At 41.4% G+C, this 26,351-nt stretch overlaps 2 protein-coding genes across 4 annotated transcripts; one reads left to right on the forward strand and one right to left on the reverse strand.

The window, feature by feature from the left end:
• Nucleotides 1–783: 783 nt before the first annotated feature.
• On the reverse strand, nt 784–9,196 carry LOC306787729 (uncharacterized protein). Of its 3 annotated transcripts, XM_079282976.1 has the most exons (5): nt 9,097–9,196; nt 8,564–8,674; nt 7,007–7,354; nt 6,800–6,923; nt 784–3,361 (listed from the first exon to the last, which is right to left on the reverse strand). In XM_079282976.1, the coding sequence occupies exons 2-4, from the start codon at nt 8,634–8,636 to the stop codon at nt 6,817–6,819; spliced, it is 528 nt and encodes a 175-aa protein (XP_079139102.1). In that variant the 5' UTR covers nt 8,637–8,674; nt 9,097–9,196; the 3' UTR covers nt 784–3,361; nt 6,800–6,816. The 3 variants fall into 3 exon arrangements, with proteins under 3 accessions (XP_079139102.1, XP_079139101.1, XP_079139100.1); XM_079282974.1 differs by lacking the exon at nt 784–3,361 and having other exon boundaries at nt 5,213–6,923; XM_079282975.1 differs by lacking the exons at nt 784–3,361; nt 9,097–9,196 and having other exon boundaries at nt 5,212–6,923; nt 8,564–9,032.
• A 7,268-nt stretch (nt 9,197–16,464) lies between these two features.
• On the forward strand, nt 16,465–25,397 carry f11r.1 (F11 receptor, tandem duplicate 1). The gene is made up of 10 exons (XM_079284088.1): nt 16,465–16,695; nt 18,809–18,868; nt 19,602–19,718; nt 20,102–20,251; nt 20,369–20,571; nt 23,167–23,269; nt 23,550–23,657; nt 23,958–23,970; nt 24,120–24,186; nt 24,334–25,397. The coding sequence occupies exons 1-10, from the start codon at nt 16,644–16,646 to the stop codon at nt 24,367–24,369; spliced, it is 909 nt and encodes a 302-aa protein (XP_079140214.1). The 5' UTR covers nt 16,465–16,643; the 3' UTR covers nt 24,370–25,397.
• The last annotated feature ends 954 nt before the right edge of the window (nt 25,398–26,351 follow it).

Below are 26,351 nucleotides of genomic sequence, written 5' to 3' on the forward strand. Positions count from 1 at the left end.
AGCCGTGCTACCACATCTGCATTCATTTATGTTGCTGTCCACAGACATCAACGCTTACTCCAGTCTGAGTGGTTTGGATGATCTTCACTGCATTGTTTAGTGGTTAAGGGAAGACAAGACCTTTGACACCTTGACCTAGCGTGAATTGAAGTTATTGTGCAACTCCAGAGCATCTCAAACAGTGAAGCTGGCTGAGGAGGGAGACACGTGCAGCCGACAGGTCACTAAGCTCTTCAAGTAAAGCTCGCTTACATCAGGGTTTTTAGGATGTGAAATGACAAAACGATAGATACAGCCACGTCACATATGAATCATTTAAAATAAATATATCTGGAATATGTCCCACGGTTATTCAGCTGTCCATAAAAACCTTTAGGAAATGAGAATGTTTCCTACAATGTGCGAGACAGCTATGAGTCACTTCAATGTGGCATCTCACTGCAGGCTTCAATAAGTGTATCATCCAGCTCATTACGGCAGGTGATGTGATTAGTTTTGATTCCTTGAATTGGCAAGCATCATTTTCTTGCGTTGCTTGTATAAACGTGTGTGTGTGTGTGTGTGTGTGTGTGTGTGTGTGCGCAAGTCTTTCTGCAATGAAAGCACACCGTTGAGTCATGCGGCCATTCGTTATCCTAAAGGACATCTCGGCATTTACCCAAAGTGGAATAAATGAATGAAACAAGTTATTGTTGAATCAAATTATATTGGGCAACAAAAACATGCTGTACCTCTAACACGCTTCCTACAAAACGTTTCCAGGTCTGATTACCATCAGGGCACATTTTCAATCCTTCCTACTGTGACTTACTGAGTCTTGACTGGCATTGAATGAGCTGTAACCTGTGCTCTTGCTGTTAGGGGCTTAACTGAAGGCTCCTGGCAGTATAAACATTTAGCATTTAACAGAAACGGAAACCATTCGTTTGAAAAGATTGGGCTGCCCTTACGGCGTAGGTATGCTTCAAACATCAAGTGTCTTTAGTCTCCATGCAATGAATCATACAACTGGGGACAATGGATGACACCTTTGGACAGTCCTCCCACACAGACATGGTGTTGCAAATCACAAAGTGATTGAAGTAGGAGAAAGAAAAAGTTCAAGTCCAGCATACTTCATCAGCTCATGAGGTGGTCGTGATTGTTGGATTATCAGTTTCTGAAAGTACACCTTTGACAGTGACATACGCAGAAAATAACCACGAGACATTTGAGGTATGATCTTAACACAGGAGGAGATGAGCAGACGACTCTGTCACCTCTTCTTTATCACAAGGTTTTATAGGATTCTTATTCAGTTCCAGATTGAAATCCCGGGGTTGTGAAATTCAGCTGATGGCTAAAAGTTGAGCTCTCACATGAACTGGCTGCAACACATGACAACCCACAATAGCAGAATTGCTTCCAAGAAACCGATTTTTATGGTCGCAAACAAGCAAACAAATTGTAAATTCGTCATCTTCCATGTGGTCTGTTTCCCGTTGCCACCTGAAGCCTTTTCGGGGTTTTTTTCAAGCCTGGTTTTTATGAATATTAAGGAAGGGAAATATTCAAGCATATATTGATCAAACAAATGGAACAGGACAGAAAGCAGGTCATTAAAGTGTCACAGCATCTAATCACACTTTGGTTTCTGTTGACGTCAGTGACAACACGTTGGTTTCCTGTTTGAAATGAGGCCACATTGCAGCTACAATACGAGGCATTGTTTACTTTGTTTATCAATTTAATAGCAGAATCAGTTAAAGAGATCAGTTGTAATGCACACAGCAGCCCATTCCAAAGGCCTTGCTATCATAAGGAAACGTTTAATATAATTTTATGCAATCTAAAAAGGCACTTCTTTCATCACTCTATTCCTCCAACATTTTAGTAGCCGGTTTAACATACACACAGCCTGCTTTACACACAATTAATCAGCTAATGAGAGCCAATCAACGGCGGGGAGGCAGATCACAAAGCTCATAGCCTTTAAGTGGTTGTTGTTTCCAAAGCCGTCGGGTCACCTCTCCTGCCTGACTGGTCAATGCAGTTGATTAGTAGAAGCAAGGTGGGTGGCTGAGTGGGGTCAAAGGGACACCCGCTGTCATGTATTTGTTTGACTGGGGCACGTCTTGTCAGCCTCATTGGTTACAAAACATGCTCTCTAACATACGTATGACCCACCTCTAAAGGAGCAAGAGAGATCAAGTACGGAAGACTTGCAGAAACAGTTTGATGTTTTGGAAAATAATCTTTTTGGGGTTGTTTTTTTTTTGCAGAGAGGGTGTTTAGACAGAAAACAAAGAAGTATTAACAAAGTCGATGGAAAGATGCAAATTCGCCCATCTAGAGCCGGGCAACGATTAGCTTAGCTTAGCATAAAGGCTGGGGGGGGGGGGGAATGGGAAACAGCTAGCCTGGCTCTGCCCAAAGGTCAACCAGTGTGCTTAATACCAACTCCCTGTGAAACCACAACTTCTCATTTTTACATTTCCGTTTGTTTATGAAATTAAAAAAGGTGCTAATTAGTGAGCTTTAGAGGTGCTGGAAGGCAGATTATTATTTGTGCGAGGCCTCATATGAGTGTGGTAACGTGAGAATGGTGTGAATCTTCTCATCTTGTCTGAATATTCACTTCAACGTTTTTGCTGCCCTCCATTCTCTCAGCATTTTCTTCTGGAATTGTATTTGTTCAGCCAGTAGTAGTAAACATAATTTATTCATAGCACAACATGTATCAGTGTTAAATAAACACCTTACATCCGCTGTCGTGTAAATTAACTGTGTTTGTAAAATGTGTTATTTCATTGAAAGTTAGTACTCTTGCACTCATTTGATGTTGGTCTGTGAGTAACTTGTTGTGGCTGTAATTTGTCACAAATGTATCACGAATGATTTATTTAACAATGACACACATTTGACTCTGATCATTCTGCAGCACAACACATACGACACAATCATTCCCTCGTGACACAGATGTGCTTTAAAGGTGTCCTCCTGCGCTCCCACTCCTGGTTGATGCTCTTAATGGACTTGTAGACAAAAGCAGCAGAACCTCTATTAACATCTATACGCAGTGGAAGACGAATGCTTGTTGAATGCTCAGAGCTGATGCAGATTATTCCCGCCGTGTTTGTTTGTCCTGGAGGGGCTGCACAGCGAGCTGGGGCTAATTTATCTGTGTGGCCCAGGCACAAAGACAGGAAATTAGGCTGTCTGGGCCGTTGGAGCTTTGCTAATATAAAACACAATATGCACACGCACACCCGGCGCCAGACCTGCAGTGCATCCCTGTATCTCTCAGAGGGAGGCCGGCATGAAGATGAATCCATGATGACATTAACCTGGCAGCGGCCGATCAAGTCCCATCACACGATTCCTGAACAGGAAACAGAAGAAATCAGGTTGGTCCTATAAGGGCGAACAACTCACCTACACAAACATACTGTGTATTTTCCAGGCACAATACAATACAATGTCAATAACAAGTCAATGTTTTTTTTCTGATCTAAAATACTGGGTTAAAAGTGACCCAATTCAGCATCAATGGAGTACTGTGTTATAAACCCAAACTAAAATACCGTGGTTGTAACTGTCATAATCTTGTCACTTTTTGTTACTGATGTTAATTATACGCATTGTCCTTTGCAGTGTTGAATGTTATATGCTGCATCCCTCTCCAACAAAGTTAAGTTCACAACTAAGCAATCTGTGTTAATTCACACTTAATATGTCGATCCATAAAGAAGAAGAAGAAGAAGAAGAAGAAGAAGAAGAAGAAGAAGAAGAAGAAGAAGAAGAAGAAGAAGAAGAAGCTGTGGGGAAGTATACTTGAAGGTTATTCATAAGGACAGGAAGCCAAAAATAGTATTTATATTTGTTCCTTTGTACTAAGAGCCCATGTCATTTCCATGCAGACAACATTTCCACTGGTTTCTCTCATCTGCACTAGACTTATTATCACAGGAAGTGACATCAGCTGCAGCTGCTTTATGTTATTCTTTTATATCTCGTTACCGTTAGTGACGCTGTTGTTTTCGCAGCAGAGTTTTGAGACAGCTTCTTCAAGGAAACCTCTTCTTACTGAAGGGCACCTTTTCTTCAACTCTCGTCCTTTTGGACTCATTAGCTGCACTCTACTGTGACCAATCGCGATTAGAAAATAACTAGAACGTGACTCCACAGTCCATCTGGAATTTGCCTTTTCATGCACACTGAGTCCCTCAACAATTGAAACATCTCCCACAAGACATTTATAAACCCACTGCCGGGATTTGATCGCCATGATTATTGTATGATAGTTTTTGAAACAGACTGAAGTCCTGCCTCTTCTCATGAATACTCTAGAGACCTATGCTTGAAAGACAGAGCGAGACTGTGTCCTTTTGACAAATATCAAGCAGCTCAGGTGTCAACATGACACGCTTGTTTATCATCAAAGTCATCCAAGAATTGATGTCACGCTGTGTTTTCAGGAGTGGGCTTTTCACGGTAGATTGTTTGACTTTTGTGACTTTTGTGCACTGGTGGAAGAAGTGTTGAGATATTTTACTGAAGTGAAAAGCAGCAATACAACAGTGTGTTGAGCTGTTTTAACTTCTCTATTTAAACTGCTGGCAGATTGATAAATGACAGTCCACCATATTGTTTTTAAGTCAACGTATTCCCAAATAGTGAAGTAAAAAGTACACTTTTTCCTCTGAGAGGTAGAGGTCGGTTTAAATGTGGAGCAGGTGTGTCAGCATAACATGTAATCATGTCCCAGTAAATCATGACAAGGACCAGACACACTGGGCCTGAATAGAACTCAACCATTTTCATTGTTGATTCCACTCATTACATTTATTATCGATTTCTTTCAAAAAGACGAGTGGATCCTGATGTATAGGGGCTCAATTGTATAACTTCAATACCAAGAACTGTATGTTTTTAGGGGGCTGTCAAATGTTAGTGCGATAGAAGGGTTCCCCCTGCAGGCCAAAGGTTCAAGCAAAACTCTCAAATAATAAAACAGCAACTAAATGCTTCGAGGACATCTAGTGTACGAGGGCAGTGAGGTACGCTTGATACACAGTCAGAGCTTCAGACCTTTGAATTCAGTCCATTTCTTATGCTGATCAGGCGATTCTTTTTAGGGTCTTGGAGGAAATATATTTTTGATCATCTTGAGCGATCATAAATTATTGTATTGTCAGCAAGAATGTATTCTGTATAGAAACGTGTGCAGAGAGAACACAGGAAGCTCTTATTGTGCATAACCTTTATTAGTTACTCTCGTGTTGCTGTAGCGTTTAGCACACCTTGGGTGGTAGACGAAAATAAAGAAAACAAGCTGGCTTATCTGTTTAAAAAAATACAAAGACATCTGTATGGCAAGTACTATTTGGCAAATGACACAAAATAGGGGAACATAAAACAGAAAGGCAACAATTGTTGTTGAAAATGTGACATCAAAGTAAAAAATAAAAAAGCATTTGAATTAAATTGGCAGCATAAATGTGTGTGTGGAAGGCGTGTGCCTTGTAAACATAAAATATAAATGAAATGGAAGCAGCTTTGAAAAAAGATGTAAAGCTACAATATTGTTTCATACTACACGTATTCTGTGTACATTAAAACATGCGTACTTATACAGCAGGAGAGCGATGTCTAATTTAAACAATTAACATTCGCTGTGCAAAACATCCCGCTTGTTTTCACCACACACCATCCTGCCGATGTCTGGCAACCAGTTATTACTTGAACTGCACAAGAAATTACTTTGTCATCCAGCTGAAGTATCAACCTCCTCATCGGCCGCATGATTAAACAGACTTGGCAAACTAGCATTTTAAGCTGTTTAACATCTTTTTAGGATGTATGGCAGATTAGCATCAAAGCACTGAGTGAAACATGGTGAAGTGACATTAGAGTCTTTTTCCCGAAGTTCATCCCAATCAAGCATTTGTCTTATTGCTGTCCAAGGGGAGTAGAAAAGAGACTGTAATCCGGTGAACCTCACATCGGTGTCCAGTATAAAGATGGCTTAATTCTACTTAAAGGAAGGTATCACAGATTAGCATTGCGAGCATCCATTACTTTTACTCAATAGCCACGTCAGCCACCGTAATACCTGTCTAGGTTACATACTATATATCTAGAGTTGAGCAAACTGGTGAGACTTTAATATAAACCAAGTTAAAATAAGTGGGTGAACTGACAGACACTCTTTAATGAGTCGGTGTCTTAATAAATCCAATCAAAAGGCTCTCTGTTCCTTTAGTGTTTGAGGGAAGGGCTCCACTTTTAATGCCAGTGTACATAATCAAACCCATTTGTGTTTTAATATAAGATGCAATATAAATCTATAGGAAGCATCTGTTTTTCTTAAAACATAAAATAAAACACAAAATGTATATTTATTCGGCCATTGACGAACATTATTGTTTAAATGAATAAGTCCCAGTTCATCTTATTTACAAGGGAGACCTGATCAACGCAACAGATTAATAGAAAGTGAACACTGATCACTGTTTTGTTTGCAACGTCTTTCAATTTATATTGTCATGATTTGATGGTGTTCAAGGTACAGTGGTGAAAATGAGGTCTGCTGTGTAAAATCTTTCACACCACAAAAGGTATGTTTTTAAAGAATAGCCCAATGCTCAATGGAAGGTTGATTTCATCCAGTCTGATTTATTTAGAGGGGGTTTCTTCTGCACTCTGCCTAAAGAAATAAAATGATAGAAAATAAAAATCATCCCACACAGAGTCAACCACCAACCGTCGAACCACAGTGAGTCACAAATCATGTGAGAAAGGTCCATTGAGTCGATACCATGTGAAAGTGAGAGTTCACGGACTCAGGAGACCCACAGCCATGGGAAGTGACATGACCAGAGACAAAAACCACGGTGCTGATTGGAACATCACACTGATTGCAGAGCAGATTGGAAGAAGCCCTGCAACAGAGCAGAATTCAAGTTCAGATGTTTGACGGGAAAACAAAGACCCTCATAACCTGAAAGATCCAAACTCTACTCACTGTGATGGACCGCCATGCTGTTCTCCTTCCAGCTGCTGCCCTGGTAAACCCTGCAGGTGTAGGTGAAAGGCCTCTCATCAGCCAGCGGGGCCCAGGTGAGGCGGCACAGATTAGGAGTGACCAGGCTGACGTTGCTCCTCCGGCGGTCGTCTATGGACACATAGACGACGGCGTTGGGGTAGGTGCTGCCCACCAGGCGGCTGTCCTGCCGATACTCACAGTACGGACCGGGGACCTGGTAGGTCTGTGGAAACTCACAGTCCACCCTGACGTTTCGCTCCAGGTATGTCAGACACGGAAACATCTGGGGCCCGCGAGGAGCGAACAGAAACGTCGACACTGAGGTCACTGAAAGAGAGGCAAACGGGATGTGAATCACAAATGATCTCTTTTTCAATGTGAAAATGAAGGCAGTAAAACACAGAGGAAGCATGGAGATTTTATATTTTACATTTTTATATCACGTTAACGTGTGGTTGGTGTCATGGTCCTTGGCTTTTTGTTTTAGTTTGTTTCCTTCGTTTGAAAGTTCTCTCCTCAGTCTTGTCTTGGTTTACTTCCTGTCTTTGTGATCATCGGCCCTGCCCTGATTGGTTCCACCTGTGTCTAATCACTCTGCTCTGCGATGAGTATGTTCAGTGTGCTGTCCCTCTTTCACTTGTCAGGTCGTCTGCATTTGTTAGTGAAGTTCCTCGTGTCATGTTGGTTTGTCCTCAGTTTGTTGCGTTTCCTTTGTATTTCTGCTGCCTGGTCCCTCGGTTCTGTTTTGGAACCTGCTTCTTGTTATCAAAGCTTGAATTTTGTTAAATTCAACCTGCCTGTCTGCTTTTCTGCATTGTGGTCCTCTTTTTGAATTCCGTTGTGACATGACGACACTCTTGTCATTTTGCTTTTCAGTTGTGTCTTTCTCGAAGAACCATCTTTAAAATTCAAAATGTGGCAGAAGTAACCAGCCAACATTATAGCTGCTGCTGTTAATACTGTCCCATTGATGCTGACTCATTCAAAAATTAACACTATTTATTCATGAAGCCTATTCTTTATGTATTTATTCCATATTGAACACTTTGGGGATTAGTAGTACTTTTGCATATGTTATTAATTCAAGTCTATGCTGATGTTCATTTCTTTAAAAAAGAGAAGTCCAAGGGGATGATGTCACTGTGATACAGAGGTTTTTTATTAGCTGCATTTTAATCCTCTCCCATCTCCTAAAGTAACTTGTATTTATAATAAAGACAGTCTATTTAAACTTCTGCATTAGGATAAAATCATCATAATGAAACCTTACTGATCTATATGGTGAAAGTCTGTAATGACACTTTTTCTGCATATTATTGAATTGTTGTCCGTCTGTCATGGACAATCTGGACATGATCTCAAATTGACTTTAAAACAGACATTTTGTCACGTTTAAGTTCGTCTACTATATTTATCTTTTGCAACTATATTCATCTTTTTCTTAAAATACGAGTGCCCGACGTCAAACTAACGTCCAGCCTAGATTTAGCGATCTGAAAAATAAACAAATACAATAACAACAAAAATGGCACATACTGTGAGTAGTTTGATGCGTTATCATGATGCTGCCGAAGAGGAGACAGGCCGTGGCGAATAGGTGCAGCTCCATGGCGATCTGATCAAGAACCTTCACGCCAACCTCGGGGCCTGGCAGAGTTCAACATGGGACAACATGAGAAAGTTGCACATGCAGTCCCAGGAAAAGCTGCTCCGCACAACCCTTTTAGAGACACAAAGTATAAGCACGCAACCTCCACGTAGCCTACAATTGCACCATAAAGGCCCCCTGTATATCCTCTATAGCGCAGTGATGGCGGGCCTGGATGTGCGGGTTCTGTCCGCAGCCCAAATGCAGATAAAGGACTACGCCCAATGCTGTGTCTCCGCTTTGCAGCAAGCTGCCGATCTCCCCTTTGCTGTGTATGCGCATAGTGTGTCCTTAAGAACCGCGCAGCCATGCGGACAATGCTGCAGATACACGGCAACCCGATCAGAAAATGCACAATTCTCCTACACTGACATGTCTAAACATTATTTATCCTCCCTGCAGATGAGACAATCGGTCTTACCGGATATGTGGTCCTTGTCCCGAATTGGAGCTGCGCCGATATATGCGGAGCATCAGCAGAGCACCGCAGCGCAGCGCTCACTGTTGGACTGAGGATGCGGTTATTGCTCTAGCATACGCAGTCACTTAAACATGCACATACACATCGGCTGTCGTCCTAAAAAACAACAACTAAATCCTCATTGCACAGGAGCGGGGAATTAATTACACATTAATTACACATTAATTCCATTAATCGGGGCGCAAGGTTACTGCATGTAATGCTCATTAGTTCGTCGAGTGTGACTCGTGCCTGACGAAGAGGTGAAGTCTTTGGAGTGTCTACATTAAAAAGTAGATGAACTGAAACTTTATACACAATGGCAATCAATTTAGATTCCAACACTACACCCATGATTGTTTTTGGGACGCTGTCGTATCTGGATGCAGAAGAAGAGTTCCCTCTGCAGGACGAAAATTGGAACACCACCACGCATATGTCAACGACACGTTTTTTTGTTTTTTTTGTGACATCTTTATAAAAATGGTCATCGGGTGGAGAACATTAAAGCCTCCTAGTTTGAAAGTGAATTCTACATTTGTTTATTCCCTCCAGGCCTGTGGAGGGTTTTAGCTTTTTAAAGGTCAACAGTTTGAACCTGTATACCTCTGCAGTTGGCTCGTTTCTCCTCTGCAATAACAGTGACTTGCAACTGTTCGTGCTCACACATTTTATTTGCTGTTCAGTGATTTCACATGTACAAATGCATTGCAGTTTATTTAATATTTGCTGTAGCAGCAGGAGGGATTTTCTTTTTTTTCCAAATGTGAATGAATTGCATCGACCTGCAACGATCTGCAGTGTGCAACGTAGGGCATCGTGGGAAAGTTGGACATGCAGCCCTAGAATACAATGATTAAAGCAGGAAAAAACACAAGACGCTTTCAATCCACATGCAAACCGCACCATACAGTATACTATGTATCCAACTGGTGCAATGATAGCAGGCCTGGGTCTGCTGTTCTGCCTGCAGCCCAATGCGGGCTGCAGATGAGACTGCACCCACGCTGTGTCTCTACACTGTGTGCTGGGTCAGTGGGACATAGAACAAGCTATTGGAAGAGGAAACAACTTTTTACATTCAAATATTCACATGATATAGGCTACATGTATCACCGATATCTCATATTTTCTGGAATTGTTATACAGTTGTGCATATGCATGCGGATAGTATACATTTTTGAAGATGAATGGATAGGATGGTATTGCCATTGAAGGAAGTGCTATTATCGCTTGAAAATGAATCAAAAGTGCATATAAAATGGAAAATACACAATAGACGCCTTCATAATCACAACTTAAGTATATTTTTTATATTTGAATCAGTTAAGCAAACATGGAGGAACAGGAAAAACGGTGAGTGACATTTCATTTCAACAGTAATTCTTTGATGGACCTTAAATAAGCATCCAGCTGCTGTGTGGGGGGGGGGGGGGGAAGTCTATGCAGATAGAAGCTGAATGTCAAAGACCCAGCTGTTATCGCTCACCTCTCTGCACCATGTATAGTCTACGCTCCGGACCGTCACACTTTCTACAAACAAGCAAAGTCTCCTGTAATAATGCATCAGGATAATTTCCTTCAAAATGTAATTCTTTTTTTTTTTATATTGGGAAATCAATAATGCAGAAAAGTGGAGCATTCTTACAATGCTTTTCTTGGTCAACCCTTATATGTTGAAAATACATCTGAAAATGTTGAAAATACATTTCCTGTAAAATGCAGACATTTCAACTAAACCAAACAAATCAATACTTATACCATGCAGTTTGATAGTATAATGGAAGCATAGCGTGATAGTATGGTGTACATCCTTGACGAGGCTCTGTGTTTCATCTGCAGTGTATCAACAGCAGCGTCAGCAGAGGAGCAGCAGGGATCACAGCTACAGAATCTTTAATTAATACTATTGGCAGGGATCACACCTGCTTAATCTGCTTTTGATAGTGAAAAGGGAGGAGACCACATTGTAAAATATATATATATAGTGTTTATATATGAAATAGAGTACAGTGCAAAGGGACAGATATCCTCTGCTTGTATTGTTTGCTGTGGACTGTGTCTTTCAGAGAGCTCTGCAACACTTCTGTCAGTGTCCTGGGAGACTGCTTCAGTTGTTCAGCAACTGTCCAAGAAGGACCTTGACAAAATGGATGAGCAGTGCGAAGAGGACATAGGCTGCAGTGGATAGAGAGGATACAGGGAGAGGACACAGAGGAACCAGGGGGCCGAGCTCAGTGAATTTGACAAGACACATTTCTGGTTGTTGTTTTAGGCAACACGAAGCAATATGACATAATTTTAACCATGTTCTTTAACACATAGCGACAAACATTTTGCCACGTTATTCATGAGCTACATACCTCTCATTTACCAACACTGGCCGAGCAGTGACCTACACCAAGCCATTCTGGTGGTGTGGCAGTAGGGACGGCATCGTTGGTCCGTCAGTCTGTTGATCCGCCACTTTGGTCCAGACTGAAACATCTCAACAGCTAATGGATGGATTACCATGTCCTTTGGAGAAGAATGATCTCCAGAGGGTGAATCCTGCTGACTCTGGTGTGTGATTCTGATTCCGTCCCATTCTCGTAATATCTCGGGAATGCCTTGAATTCATTTTTTTTCTAATTTGGCACAAATTTCGACCTGGACTGAAGGATAAACCGTTTCAATTTGAGTGGTCAAAGGACAAAGGTCACTGCGGTCTAACAAAACACGTTTCTGGCCAACACAATCATTTCTATGCAAATTCCGACATGTTTTGTTTGTGATCGGATAAAATGATAAAGTGATGACATTTATCTTGGACAGACATGGATGAACCTTGGCTGGTCGGCGGAGGCATACAACTAGAAAACGCTCATTCCAGTGTGAGATATAAAAATAACACTCAAACACCTCAGATCTCTTCATCATCTTATTTCAGTTACAAACAATAAAACGGTGCTTTACAGCCAACATCTGGAAAGGACTCAAGGTTTTTTTTATTTTATGTATACGTAAATGTAGTATACAATTCATATTAGTTCAATTGAATCATCTGTGTATTTGTGTATAACATGTATATGCATTGTACTCGCACTGAATGGGGAGGAAATGTAGAACAGCTGCTGAGGTGGCTCAGCTGATCAAACCCTCATCACATTTCCTCTTTCTTTCTCATTCAGCCTGAATTCAATCTTTCAGTATGAGGCCAGAGGTGTATTGTGTACCGACATGCGATCCTCTGTCCTGTGGTAAATAGAGGATCAAAATCAATAAAACTCTCATTCAATACTGATAAATGTCCCCAAAGTCCACTGGAGCAGCATTTTCTCCCCCCCTTCTCTCTCCCCACTCCCCTTTTCTCTCTGTCCCCCTCCCCTCCCTCTCTCTTCTGTTTCTTCTATAAGCCGACCTCTACTGTATCTACCCCTGGCATCACACTGCAGAGCACTGAGGAAAGCTCAAACTGCATCAGACAAGGTGAGAATGATTCATACACTGTTATTCGCTGTATGTGAGCTGTGGTAAAATATCGAACTGTGCCATGCACAATGCTTTTCTTTTAGTCTGGATGAAATATTAGGTTTAACACTGGAGTCAGCACTCAGGCAAATATTTGAATGAAGGCGAGAGGAGCTTTGCACCGAGCAAACAACACAGAGCTGAACTGCTTTATGTGTTTTATTGACATATTTAACACAAGTAGGCAAACAATCGGCGCGTGCACGCGACAAAGGTGTGCACAGAAATGTGTCATTGTTGGCAGTTTACCAGTGAAGTTTGCGGTTCGTCTCTTTGCAGCGTGAAACAGTGTGTGTTCAGTATGATGGTCTGGTGACTTTTCTACAGTAACCTCTGCAGAAGTGTGGCACTGATGTCTGTGAAAACTGACCCCGCTCGGGACAGCAAAGTCAGCTTTATTTGATTTGGACCTTAACAATGTAAAGACATGACAGCTAAATAAATAGGCCAGCTGTTTGGTGATGTATTTGAATTATCTGATGTTAGTTTGCTCTGACTGTTTTATTCAATATCTCTTTTTTTTGGCAGGAAACTTGGGAGAATGTTCTTCCTTGCCACACTTTTACTTTTTGGTAAGATCATTTACGGTTTAGAAAATGTGAATAAAGGACTTTTTTTTTCCTGATTTATGTTTCTTCTTATTACATTATGAACGATATTCTCATCTGAGTTGGTCTTTTTTTTTTGTGGGTTTATCGAATATCGGATCCTCTCTCTGTGTTATACTACTCATAGGCTTTGCGTCAGCCCAGAAGGTGATTCAGTTGAACTACTGCTCAATAGATGAGCACCTCCTCAGGATGGATTGCAAATACGCGGTACCTGCTGAGTCACCGGAACCGTTTTGCAAGTATACAAACGGTGAGAGACTCTTTGACACCACCGACCCGGACGAGGAGCAGCACGCCCCCTTCAAGAAGCGCGCCAGAGTCCGCATCTTCCCCGGCAACATCTGTCGCCTGCTGTTCAAAAACTTGCCCAATGGCAAGTCCAACTTCACCTGCAACATCAAACTTGCCGACTCAGCCACGGCGTCCAAAACCTCAGTGGTTGAGAAAAGTAAGCTGCTTGTGCTCGATGGACATTGTTTACCACAGCTGTGCACATCCTGGGTTTTTTGTTGTTTTTTGACAAAAAGAAGTCATTTGAGTGACTGCCAAACTAAATACTTCCTCCTTCCTGAACCTGCATTATTCTTTTTTTCTGATTGCAGAGCTCCTCCTCCCATGCTCAGGGTGGAGTGTCCTATTGCAAAGCTGCAGTGGCCTACTGCTGACCTTGATGACACTTCCCATGCTGCTGGAATTTCACTGGCTGTGAACGAGGCGCCAAAACTGCTGCACACGTTAACGCTGAGCACCACGCAGTCGTCTGGCGACGGCTGTTAGACGCTCCGGAAGTTGTGTGAATGCACAAAGTGCAATGAGTTGAAATGAATACGATATGTACATTTGGTATGTCACAGGCCTGCTAACTCTGCATCATGCACTCAATACTAAGCACACGTACTGCTGCATACACTTTATACTCTACAGTACTCCCACATATAAACAGTTATTGAAATGCATTAGAAATCTGTTGTGGATTTCTGACAGACACGTTTAACAGGGCGACGAGTAAAAGCATGAATGTGACTTAGTCTTCAGCTAAAAGTCTATATTCTGTAATATTTGATATTTACATTCAGTCGTTTTTGGGGATTTTATTCAATCTAATGAAAGATATTCAGTCTTAATAACAAGAAAGGGGGGGGGATTATCTATGCGGCAGCAAATAATGAGAGAGACTTTAAAGCGAGCCGCTTCACCATCGAGCAATTACAATTTTCCCAGCTCAAAAGTGATGCGATGTTGCGCTCCGCCATGTGACGTTATTGCTGAGTATCGTCACTCTTTAATGTAAGCAATCTATTTGGCCTGACTGAAATCTGTCCCCTGTGTCTTCTTCTTGGCTGCCAAACGAGGAGGGCAGACAGAGGCCACCCTGTGCCACGCGGGCCCACAAGTGGAAGATTGCGTCGTGTTAGTCGATAAGAACTGGTCAGGGCAACACAGATGGCCTTGGCAGGGTTTGATCTCATGACAAGCAGAGAAACAAAAACTTTTAAACTGTTTTTCACTTGCTACTTATGAATGCATGAGCAATAAAGTCTCCATTATATTCTATTCTGAGGAGAGGATGTATAAAGTCATTGCGACAAAGAAAAAACCAAAACACAAACTCAGTTTTTACTTTGCCTTTCACTTGTGCCTGAAACCCATGATCCATGTTCAGCCGAGGCTTGTTGTCACACATATACAGTGAGTTTCTGAGCGCTATACGTTTAGTCAGATCCACATGGTTATATTTATACATGGACACTGAATATGCTTTGTATGGTGCAATGTTTTCTCTGATAATGTAAAGGATTTTTACTTGTATGTGTGTATCATAGTTGAATAGGTGGTGTGTAGCCAAAGCACAATCATTTAATTGCACTAAGAGGCACTGCTGTACTATGTACTGTATCATGACAATAAACTGAATTTAAAATGAATGGCATCAAAGAAGAATAATGCTCATTAAAAGGAACTAACCAACCAATTAAATGTGTTTGAGCTCCATCATGCATGTCCACAGTAAGTGTGTGCGTTATGCTGAAGCTGCAGGTGGTATCCTGTAGAGGGCAGCACTGAGTCGGGTTGGATTGGACTTGAAAGTGTCAAGAAAAGAAGTAAATGATTGCAGGGGTAACAGTCATGAGGACATACCAAAGTTCAAAAATATGCAAAGCAGAGTGTTGTGTCCGAGCAGGAAGAAATCTATTTAACTGCACACACATGCAGGCTGAAAGAATGCGTCTGTGTTTTTACAAAATCCTGATAAGGCCTCACGGTTGGATGTTCCAGTTTATCCCAAATATGTTGGCCGGGGTTGAGGGCTCTGTGCAGGCCAGCCAAGATCCTCAACAAACTCAGAGAAACTTTTCTGAGTAGATTTCCCTTTAAGGGCATTGTCGTGTTAAGATTTCGCTGAACTGGAAATTAGGGGGGGGGGGGGGGGGGGGGGGGGGGAAATGAAAAGCAGTCCCAGAACTTTTTTAAAAAAGCATGCAAAATGTGTCTGTCCCATTTTGTCCACATGGTGCAATCTACACTTACAGAGTCAAAAGATGGAGCGTGATAATATATTTTAACTTAAAAACTTAACATATAGGTCCTATATCTCCAAATAAACATACACACTGTATGGTAATTTAACCTAATAATGGTTAGTAATAACAATGAGAGTCAAATAATAGTCTCATTGCCATTAATGTCACAGAATTAGTTGTCACTGATTAATAAACATAAAATGCACAGCTCACAGCAATAGTTATGACATATTGACTTATTGTTTTGGTTTCCAACAGTATGACTGAGTTGATATTTGGATTTTTTTAAACATAATTTTAATCTCTTCTTGCAACACGCCAGTTTAACGTCTGCTGTGATCTCAGTGTGCCACATTGTGTGGCGTGTGCACACGATAGAAAACATATTTTTCCGAGGCCAAAGACAAGAACTGAAGGAGATTTAACACACGAACATGTTCAATCTGTGTGTCACAGATGGTGGAGGGTTCAAAGACCTGAACCCAACCAGTTCCGTGTCTGTGTAAATATGATCTGGCTCATAAACGACCGGACTGCCACCGTTTTCTCTCCATGTGAATGCGCTTTCTAGCTCTGGTCTCGTGTGCTCTCAAACCTGTCTTTCCACTCTGTCGTCACGAAGGCACCTGAGAGGATCCTGTTACCGGAAGTCACCGAGCTCGTTGTCACCTGGGCGGACTCCTTCAGGTGAGCGCGGACAAGAAACGTCGACACGGTGAACTCATATTTGGGAACTACAATCACTCGGTTGTTTCTTCGACGCAAGGAAGACCTTTCGGGAATTTCTGTGCCCCTTTTTACAGGAGTAAAGTTAAGAAGGGACGTCGTCGTGTAGCAGGAAAAAAAAAGCACCAAACTGGTCAACATGCTTGTCAGCTGGTTGGTTTCGGTGGCTTTGTTCTTTACCGCAGCGACAGGTGAGTTGATTTGGGGCGATACATTTCCTTAAGTTTGAAGAAAGTCAACGCTTAAAAGTAATTATTTTTCTACAGTTTAACTAAACGACAACAGCAGCAGTAGTAGTAGATATTGTGTCCCTGAACGTCACACGAAATGTTGGGAGCTTTGTTGTTGTTTAATCTCGGGCCTGGTCCTGCAAACCAAATGTTGGCCTGTTCCCCCCCGGCTCAGGATGACACGGTGAAGTTGAGTTTAGTGAGCATGTAATGGGTTCTCTTTTGAAGCCTACACTTTCCTTTTTTTAAATTGTTTTGTATAATGCCTCTTTAAAATACAATGACAGCGATAGAGCAGAAACTGTAGGCCTGCTTCTGTCCTGAACTCACTCAAATGGGGACGCTGTGAAAAGACGAGATGTAGTGACGTTAGTTCCTCCTGTGTAGTCATCGTGTAAGTTCATCGTACATTTAGGAGGAGTGCTCTACAAATACATGTGCTTCAACATTCCTGTAATTGATGGCCTTACACACATACAGGTAGACAGGGCCACTGTTGGATCAATGATGAGCTCACTGAAGGCCCCGAAGAGTGGATTTCCACTGCATCCTATTAGGAATCATACAGTACTGTCGGTGTGTGTGTTTTAGCGTCCCACTCACTTATTGGGGCAGTAGCTCCATACATTTGTGTCTCAGTTAAACTCATGCTCTCTCTGAATTTGTGCGATATTTTCTGTGTTCACATATCAAGCTGCCACTCATCACATGATCATGGTATTTGCATTATTTTTCTTTGTGGGTGGATGGACCATTGTTTCCAGTGAGTAGCCTCTAAATCAGGTCCTGGTTATTGATAACAATGTACTTTTTAAATATTACACACAAATTCTTTACAACAAAACTGTGTTGTAGCTATCAACTTGCAGCATTACATTCACAATCTTGATGAGTGTTGGTTTTCATGAACATCATGGAATCTACAGTATCATAAGTTCACGTTTGCTAGCTCAAAACACGTTTTAATAACAAGCATTTTTGCACAAGTGACTGACATCATAGGACTCTTTGACTAGTTAACAGGCCCAGTGTGTATGGATTAAGTATTCCTTCCATCAGTGCATCTGCAGCACACATTCTACTGTATGAAATGGACCTGAAGGCTGTAAGATTGTTGCAGTGAGCAGAAGAATTCACTTCCGTGCTTGTAATTGGGTTTCTTCCCCCCCCCAACCCTGAAACTCGCAAAGTATGCAAACAAAGAAGTCCCGGAGTGCTCTGGTTTCATTTCACACTGGAGGCTTATCTCCGAACCAAAACTGTGACTGTGTGGCCTCTCAGCTGGGACGGCCTGTGAGAAACGTCTGCAGGGTGTCAAGGACGCCTGAACGCCGTTTAAGTAGCCACAATAAAACCAGTTATCAGAAAGTACGCATGCTGTGGATGCTCGTATTCATTTAAACTATTTTTGATATGTTCCTCTTGTAGTAAATGTGTGACTTTGCACACAGTAGATGATTAACTGGCTCCTGCTGCTGTTCCCTGTAGTTAACGCTTGTCAGACAACAATGCAGTAGTAGTCAAAAGGTGAAACTCCCAACACTTACAATAATGGCAGTGCGGTGTAAAGCGAAGTGTTGCAATAATGTATATATTATGTGACTAAGTATTAATAATGTAGTCGTCGTGTCTCTGTTGTAGCACTACTGCAGTCACTGAAAAGACCCAGTTTCAGGCCGACCGTTGACAGTTTCACCGGAAGTTTTCTGGCTCAGCGGACAGGAATGAGACCGTTTTATTTTCCTCCACGCCCTGACTGCTTGTGAGCATGCTCCGAGTGTTTGACAGGCGGGTGTGATCTTTACCGTGATGTCATGCGGTTGGCGTCTGAACTGTGAGAGCACCCTTTCAGTTATTGGTAATGCAGTGCTGGGTCTTTCTACCCTAATGAACACCAATGCAGTTATATTGTGTAGGGCTGCTGCTCACTATTTTAATATTCATTCACCTGCCCATTATTTCCTAAAGTCAATCAAGTTGAGTTTATAAAATGTCAGAAATGAATAAAATGTTTGTCTTTTAATTTGATGCCAAAGTCTAATTGCATGTTTTTTTGTACTGCGTGTGTGTCCAGGTGTAAGTGGCTTTGCAGTCACCACCAGCAACGCAGATGTGCGGGTGGAAGAGAATCAAGGTGAGTTCTGAAAATCAGAAATGATTTGAATGTAGAGAAGCCATTGTATGCTGTAATTACGTGTCCCAAAGTCATTAGCTCTGTTTGAAAGAGCGAAGCTGGGAAGGTTGGCTTTGTCTCGTCACTCAAGAGGAGACTATGGCCGTGCAGTAAATCTGCTCACGGCCTTTTATTCTCTCTGTGTGTTGCTTTAAAAGGAGAAGAGAATTGAGAACAGGTAGTATGGATCTACAGCACAGCTACGGCGACTGCATAGGCTCTGCTGCTATATTGTAACTTGCCTGCAACATTCATATCATTTTTTGAAACACCAGAGTTAAACAAAGTTAGCTAGTGCACCCACAGCATGCATGTCTTTGTAACACATCGTATAAATTGTGTAATGTTACGATGTGTAAATTTCCAATGTTTTGATGTTTTTCCCCATTGATTGGGTTTCCTGTGTTTGTGCTGCATACTGATGCAGGGACGCATCCACATAGCTGAGCAGTAGTGCTGTCGGGTCCTTCAGATATCTTCCCACTGGAGTAAAGAATACTTGTGATTACGAGTGTTTAGTGAGACGTTATTTTAAGAAACATGCAGTAAATGCACAAATATAAGATGGAAAAATAGATTCAGAATTTTATTTTTTGTAACAATACTTGAAAAAAATAGTTTTCATGTTACACAATTGAAGTGAAAACCTTCACAGTATAGTCGTGTGTTCACTTTGGATGTGATGTTATTTCAGGGACTGACCTCACATGCTCGCATTCAGCCGACTTCGGTTCAAACGCCAGAGTCGAGTGGAAGTATAAGAACCCGAAAGGCTCACAGACGTATGTGATTTTTAATGGAGTACCAACAAGTAAGTAGATGCACAATCTTGTTATTTGCCTCCTTCTGTAGCATGTTGATGAATGTATTTATTTCTTTTTTTCACAAAGAAGTTTTAGATTTGTATCCTGTGTCTCTGTTAGAATAATATTCAGAAAACTAATTTAAAAGATTGTAACAACCTTTGGTTTAAAGTTGGATAAAGACAGAACTTATCAGTGTTAGTAACACAGCACCAACAGCAGCGGCACCTTTTTATAAAGCCTTTTAGTCTTTTTGCCCGTAACTCCTGAGGTGTAGAAGAAGAAGAAGAAGAAAGTCTCTATCGCCTGGATTACTTCCCTGTCAACACAGTATCCATGGAGGCACTGCCCATGCGTACATATTTTTAATATTTTGAACGCTCCTCCACAGCGCCATATTCCAAACGGGTGACGATGTACGGTAGTAATCTGAGATTCTCCAAAGTGACCCGTGAGGACAACGGAGTGTACGACTGCGAGGTGTCCAGCAGCAGCAGTACTAGCCAGTTCGGGGAGGTCAGGGTGACGTTGACTGTTCTGGGTAAGGATCCCAGACTCGTGGTCCTGCCATAAAATATACGTTTGTGTACTGTTATGGAGGTTTGTGTATTACTGCACATGTAGACACCCGTTGAAAACTCAATGTCATGTCCCACAGTGCCTCCGGCTGTGCCGCTATCACGGGTCCCCACCTCGGTGACGACGGGCAGGACGGCCATGCTTACCTGCCACGACAGCGTCGGCTCGCCTCCGTCCAAATACAACTGGTTCAAAGATGGCGTCCTCCTGCCCTCTGATCCCAGCAAGATGGCTGCCTTCAAAAATGCAACCTACAAGCTAAACACGGATAACGGCAACCTGGTCAGCTACAACCTATTACTTTGCACCATCTCTGCTGTGACAGTTGCTCTCCCCATGGTCTTTAAAATGAAATAGACAGATAGACTTTATTTCAGACTCGGGGTCCATACAGATAGATACATAAAAAGACAGAAACAAACAATAAAAGTACATAGGCCTAGCAATGCCTTACAAAGAGACAGCTGTACCAATGTCACCACAGCTGGGACTGGTAGCGTGTGGTGCTGAACCTTATGTTGGTTAAAACAAGTATGATCCCATTTACAGAGTCATTCAGTCGACAGATGAATTTGTACATGAGATTTCTTAAAACAGTTTGGAAAGTGTTGACTCGTGCAGCCACAAACATTTCACTGGCACTACTCCATCTCGGCCTCTTTAAAAGTATTCTCATGGCGTCATTGTACGCTACTTGAAGTCTCTGTAAGCTCTTTGTTCTGTAGTTTGACCACAAGTGTGCAGTGTAGAGTGGAGTACAATATGCTCTGAACAGAGACATCTTCACTCCATCTGTACACAGACCAAACTAGCGTGAGAGACTGTTTGCTTGTGCATACATCATACGACATTGCCTGGAAATGTCGTTATCATCAGACATGTGTTCTGTTAAAAAATGACCAAGATATTTTACTTCACTACAGATACCAAGATTATTGTCAGACAGTTTGAAGTCAGGGAAGTTTAGACATTTGTCCTCTTTAGTTCTACAGATCTACAGGATAGCACTCTTACTGGTGTTGTATTTGATGTCATGTTCCACACCATACACAGTACATATAGTGAGGAGCTGCTGAAGACCAGCGCTAGAAGGACTAAAGATCACCAGATCATCTGCATACATGATGTGATTAACCAGAGTATTTCCAATCATGCACCCAGTATTACAGGCTTTCAGTTGCTTGGACAGATCATCAATATACAGATTAAACAGAATTGGGGACAAAATTCCCCCTTGTCTGACACCATTGCTAACCCCAAATGGGGCTGACACACTTTTACCCCATTTTACTCTCATACTCTGGTGCGCATACCAGTAAGCCAGAATTCTCACTGTGTATGTGGGGACACCTCTTTGGCTCAGTTTAAAAAATAATTTACTATGATTAACACGATCAAAAGCTTTGGAGGCATCAATAAAACACATAAGAAGTGATGAGTTTTGACCTCTGTATTTGTTTACAGTTTCCTTTAAGGCATATATACACAAGTCAGTGCCATGTTTGGCTTTGAAGCCCAACTGGTTATCTGTGGAGTTGATGAAGTCCTGTATTCTGTCCAGCAGAATTCTTTCTAGGACTTTTGACAGGACGCTGGCCAAAGCAATGGGCCTGTAATTCTCTAGGCTACATACTTTACCAGCTTTGTTTTTAATGACTGGCACTAAGAGAACAGACAGCATTGAGTCTGGTAACAAGCCGTGAATCATGAAGCCAGTAAAACAAATAGCGAGGAGAGGAGCTAACCTCGGACTAGCATATTGAAGGTGTTCAGCAGTAATATGGTCTAAACCACTTGCTTTGCCTTCAGACAGTTTGTTGATAGCTTGGTGCACCTCATATGATGTAATTACCATTCACTCATTACTCTCAGAACTGTCCACGCTGTACAAATCACTTTTGATGCAGTTAAATAACTTACTATAATGCTGTCGCCATAACTCAGCAGTGTTGTCTGTTCCTGAAATTCCATCTATAGTGCATGGTAAAGATGTTTTACAGTTAAGAGCTCTCACTTCTTTCCAAAAATCAACTACGTTGTTGCTTAGCAGCTTCTTGGCCATGGAGTCAGCCCTCATGGCTTGATCATTCTTGCAAATGAAGAGAATGGCATACTTATATCTTGCATTGGTGAGCTACATGTACTCAAGCTCTGGTCCTTGTCTGGGTCTACCAGCTAGAGCCCATGATTTGAAGGCTTCACAGGCTTCAGCACGATACTCGGCTACATACTCGTTCCAGCCAGGTTTGATGTTATGGTTCTTATTATGATGCTTGTAGTAGGGCTTGCTGTCTTTATACAGAGCACTTCCTATATCATTGTACATGAAGCAGAGATCTCTCCTATGCACCACATCCTTACAGTTAACGTCAGTACACATAGCTGCATCTCTAGCTAGATGAATATGACTGAAGGACTGGTCTGTACGAGCAGAATACACTAAGACGTCCTCTTCAGTGAGAGTTGACCAGTCAAGTTTTTCTGTGTTGACACTATTTCCATTTCTAGATAGCGCCGGCAGATGTTCAACATTTATCGACATAGCAAAAGGTATATGATCAGTTGTTGCTGCTCCATAAAGAATGCCCATACATCCCAATGAAGCATGAGCATCAGCTGTACGAATACAATGGTCCAGCCATGATGTAGTGTGCCAGGCCTCACTAATGTATGTGTAGCTATCTGTAGGCAAAAGCACTTTGCTTGATAATATAAAATAATTGTCTTTACAAAACTGAGCCATGTGCTTGGCAAATACTGAGCTTGTGTCTGAGATATCTGCATTCATATCCCCAACAACATAAATGCTGGAAGAAGTATTAAATATATATTGTAATTAAATATATATATATATATATACCCTGTCTGTCTCTTCAGGAGTTTACCTCTACAATCAAGATGGACTCGGGTCAGTACTTCTGTGAGGCGTTCAACGAGGCTGGTCCTCCTCAGCGCTCTAAAGCCTCGAAGATGGAAGTCCGTAAGTACTCTTCTCTTTCAAAACATGCTTCAGCCTGAGCTTCAAATGCAAGAGGCAGTCGACTAAACCAGTTTCAGCCGCTGCGTGCCGACACCTGAAGGCTAGTAAACGGGTTTGGCAGCATCGAAGGAGCCAATAGAAACTGTAATGCTCTTCATTAGGATACGACTTTTGTTTTCATTTGATCAGTTTTCGAGTTTGATTCTTCCGTTTTTGCCACACCCTGACTGCTCGACTGTAATTCAGCTGATGAACCTGGAATTGTGACGTTTCCTTTAAGGTGACCTCAACGTTGGAGGAATTGTTGCTGGGGTAATCGTGGCTCTGCTGCTAGTGGCCCTGCTGGTATTTGGCATTTGGTATGCCCGCAAGAAAGGATATCTGCCCAGTGAGTTTTCTACATTATATTAAAATCATTTACATGTGATCATCAATATTCTGATATTAATAGTTGACATTACCCGAGACCGAGAAGGTTGTCAAGTCCCCCACATGGTCGGCAACCAGTTTATTGAAAAAGCAACATTTTGGTGGTAAACTCGCTACGAGGCAACGTCTTTATACTACTGGCCACAAGCTGAAACAACCACAACATGAGTCAAATCACTTTTGCACGTCTGTTGCATATTATTAATATGTACCAGTTACTTTATCCCTCTGACGTTGTTTTCCTTTCTCACTTTTACAGAGAAGATTGAAAGGTGAGAAGATTTTCTTTCTTTTTTTAATGCTTTCTAGACTTTAGCAGATAATCTATAGACTGACTTCACACTATTCCCTCAGTGAAATGCAGGTCTGACTGGTCTGCTCTCTCTGTGACTCGGTCAACATGTTTTTATTCTCCCTGCAGCAAACCAAAGCCCAGCGTGGTCTACCAGCCCGCATCCTCACTGTACAGTGGTGGTGACGATGAAGATGTGAGTATGAGTGTTGTTGTTGTTCCAAGATATTTATATCATATTCAGGGGTGCTTGATGTTAGTCAAGGACAGGCTATAGTACTTAGTTTGGTGTTTTTTTTTAGTTCAGACTGAGAGTTCTGATGTTTGATATTTTTGCTTTCAGGGGGAATTCAGACAGAAGTCGTCGTTCGTGGTATAGTCTTCATAAACGTCTCTCGGCACGGGATTTTCCTCAAGTCTTTCTTTTGATTTGCTCCAAAGTTGCAGTTTGTATCGACCAGTGTGATTGTTGACCTGAACCGTCTACTTTAGTGTGTCAGATGCATTGACGGTTATGAGCACTCTTCTATGTGTCGATAGGTTATTTTAATGGCATGAGATGCGGCTACTAGAGACCCCCTTTAGCCTCAGACATGTTTCCATCGTTTTCTTTGCAGCGTGTGTTACTGTGTGCTTCTCATTTTCTGTGCTTCAAAGTGCTACGGAACTTTTTTTTATATTTTATTTTGACCAAGTTGATGCATCTGCATGTAAACATATCAAATCAAATGGAGTGCTGATACTCCCAGTACTAGCAATAAAGGAAATCCAGGTAAATTAACTTATTTTAGAAGGAAATTGTACTCATGAGTACATTAAAGCTTTTTACAGCTATCAGTCGGTGTATGTAAGCTGAACCATTGAAGGAGCTTGTATATCAAAAATGGATCATTGGTTGAGTGTTTTTCTTTTTTAACAAACTACAAAATTGTTGTAATGTACAATGTTTTTTTATTCCTATTAAAGTTTTCTTTTGTAAATACAAAACTGTTTTCATATTGTTGTTTGGAACAATTTTAAAAACTGTTTTCTCTGAGCGTCCCGACATTAACCGGAATCTCTACTCCTGCTTGTGTGATCAACATTTTAGGTGCACAGTCTCTTCTACACATCATTTCTAGTTGAGCTAGTGTTGTGTCTGGTATGTTGTCCGGACATCATTTTTTTTTTAAACCTCTGAACCACACTGGCCAAGCGAATTGCTGTTTAACTCAGTGAAGACTGACAGTTCAGTAAACGTCAAAAGCGAGGCGTGAAACAAGTTTTTAAATGATGACCAGCCTCTTCATGAAGCATCGTGTGCAGCCTTATCGTTATGATTAATTCCCCACACGATGGTCCTAATATTAGATCCGTCTACCTCCAGACACTAAAGTTACTCATTTGTTACCTTTGACATCCACAAGTTCTCAGGCCGTATATTGAAGTGGTTTGCTAAGGTCAATAACATCAATCATGTGCTAATATAATTCAGGTACAATATTTACAATGGGGAAACCATTTTTCAAGTTTTATCCATTGTTTGACCATTCCTTTGTAGAAAATAGAGCTGATGAATCAGCTGATGATCGTAACTTTGCCTTATGTATTGGTTAATAAAATGTTAAACTGAGTCTGCTGTCGTGACCGGTAATATTCAGCTGTGCAGAGACACAGTTAAGCTACAGTGTCAAATGTTTATTTTTGCCACTTCAGTTTTTTCATTTTTCTGTGTCAAGAAAATTATCCTTTTAATGACGAGATCCCTGGCTGCAAATAAAGGGTGTGAGTTGAAGACTGACTGCTTATTGTACTTGATTAAAAAAATCATATGACAAAGGCTCCGCAAAACTAACAAAAAAATACAAATGCCGACAGACCAAAAGTATATTACTGACAACTGCAGCTGGACACCTACAGCCTCACTGCACATTTGAATTGGCTGTAAATGCATTATTTGTGTGCAATATTTCCATAATACAATTAGACACTTATATGACCCACAACAACGTTATCAGTTAAGGGAAAATAACGTAAAGTTATTCTAGTCCACGATGTCAATGCAGACAACTTTCAAAATAAAAATGTAATATATAATATAAGGCTTCCTATTTTACTTGTGCCCAGCTCATATGAAACTGTAAACGCAAAGATTGGACAGTTTACTACAATAAGTTATGGGCAAGGCCAGGTTCTGCCACACATTTTCAAAATAAAATGCATATTCAACTGAATAGGCAATCTAAGTCGATGCGAAATCAAAACAAAGCTTTATTTTTTTTTATGTAAAAATGTAATATAGTGACGTTTACAAAGTTTGACGCCCTTAAGTTGCTGTGGCAACTGAGGATGGCGTTGCTACTCTTTCCTGTGCACTGCGCA

Source organism: Melanostigma gelatinosum (assembly GCF_949748355.1).
Source record: "Melanostigma gelatinosum genome assembly, chromosome: 14".
Taxonomy (NCBI): Eukaryota; Metazoa; Chordata; class Actinopteri; order Perciformes; family Zoarcidae; genus Melanostigma; species Melanostigma gelatinosum.

What these genes read in the sequence shown, in the direction of transcription:
- f11r.1 (XM_079284088.1), top strand. Translation starts at nt 16,644, where the DNA reads ATGCTTGTCAGCTGGTTGGTTTCGGTGGCTTTGTTCTTTACCGCAGCG. An exon ending in GCGGGTGGAAGAGAATCAAG is followed by an intron (nt 18,869 to 19,601) that starts GTGAGTTCTGAA and finishes ATGTTATTTCAG; the next exon opens with GGACTGACCTCACATGCTCG. An exon ending in AGCCTCGAAGATGGAAGTCC is followed by an intron (nt 23,270 to 23,549) that starts GTAAGTACTCTT and finishes GTTTCCTTTAAG; the next exon opens with GTGACCTCAACGTTGGAGGA.
- LOC306787729 (XM_079282976.1), bottom strand. Translation starts at nt 8,636, where the DNA reads ATGGAGCTGCACCTATTCGCCACGGCCTGTCTCCTCTTCGGCAGCATC. An exon ending in AACGCATCAAACTACTCACA is followed by an intron (nt 7,355 to 8,563) that starts GTATGTGCCATT and finishes CCTCTCTTTCAG; the next exon opens with TGACCTCAGTGTCGACGTTT. An exon ending in CAGCATGGCGGTCCATCACA is followed by an intron (nt 6,924 to 7,006) that starts GTGAGTAGAGTT and finishes GCTCTGTTGCAG; the next exon opens with GGCTTCTTCCAATCTGCTCT.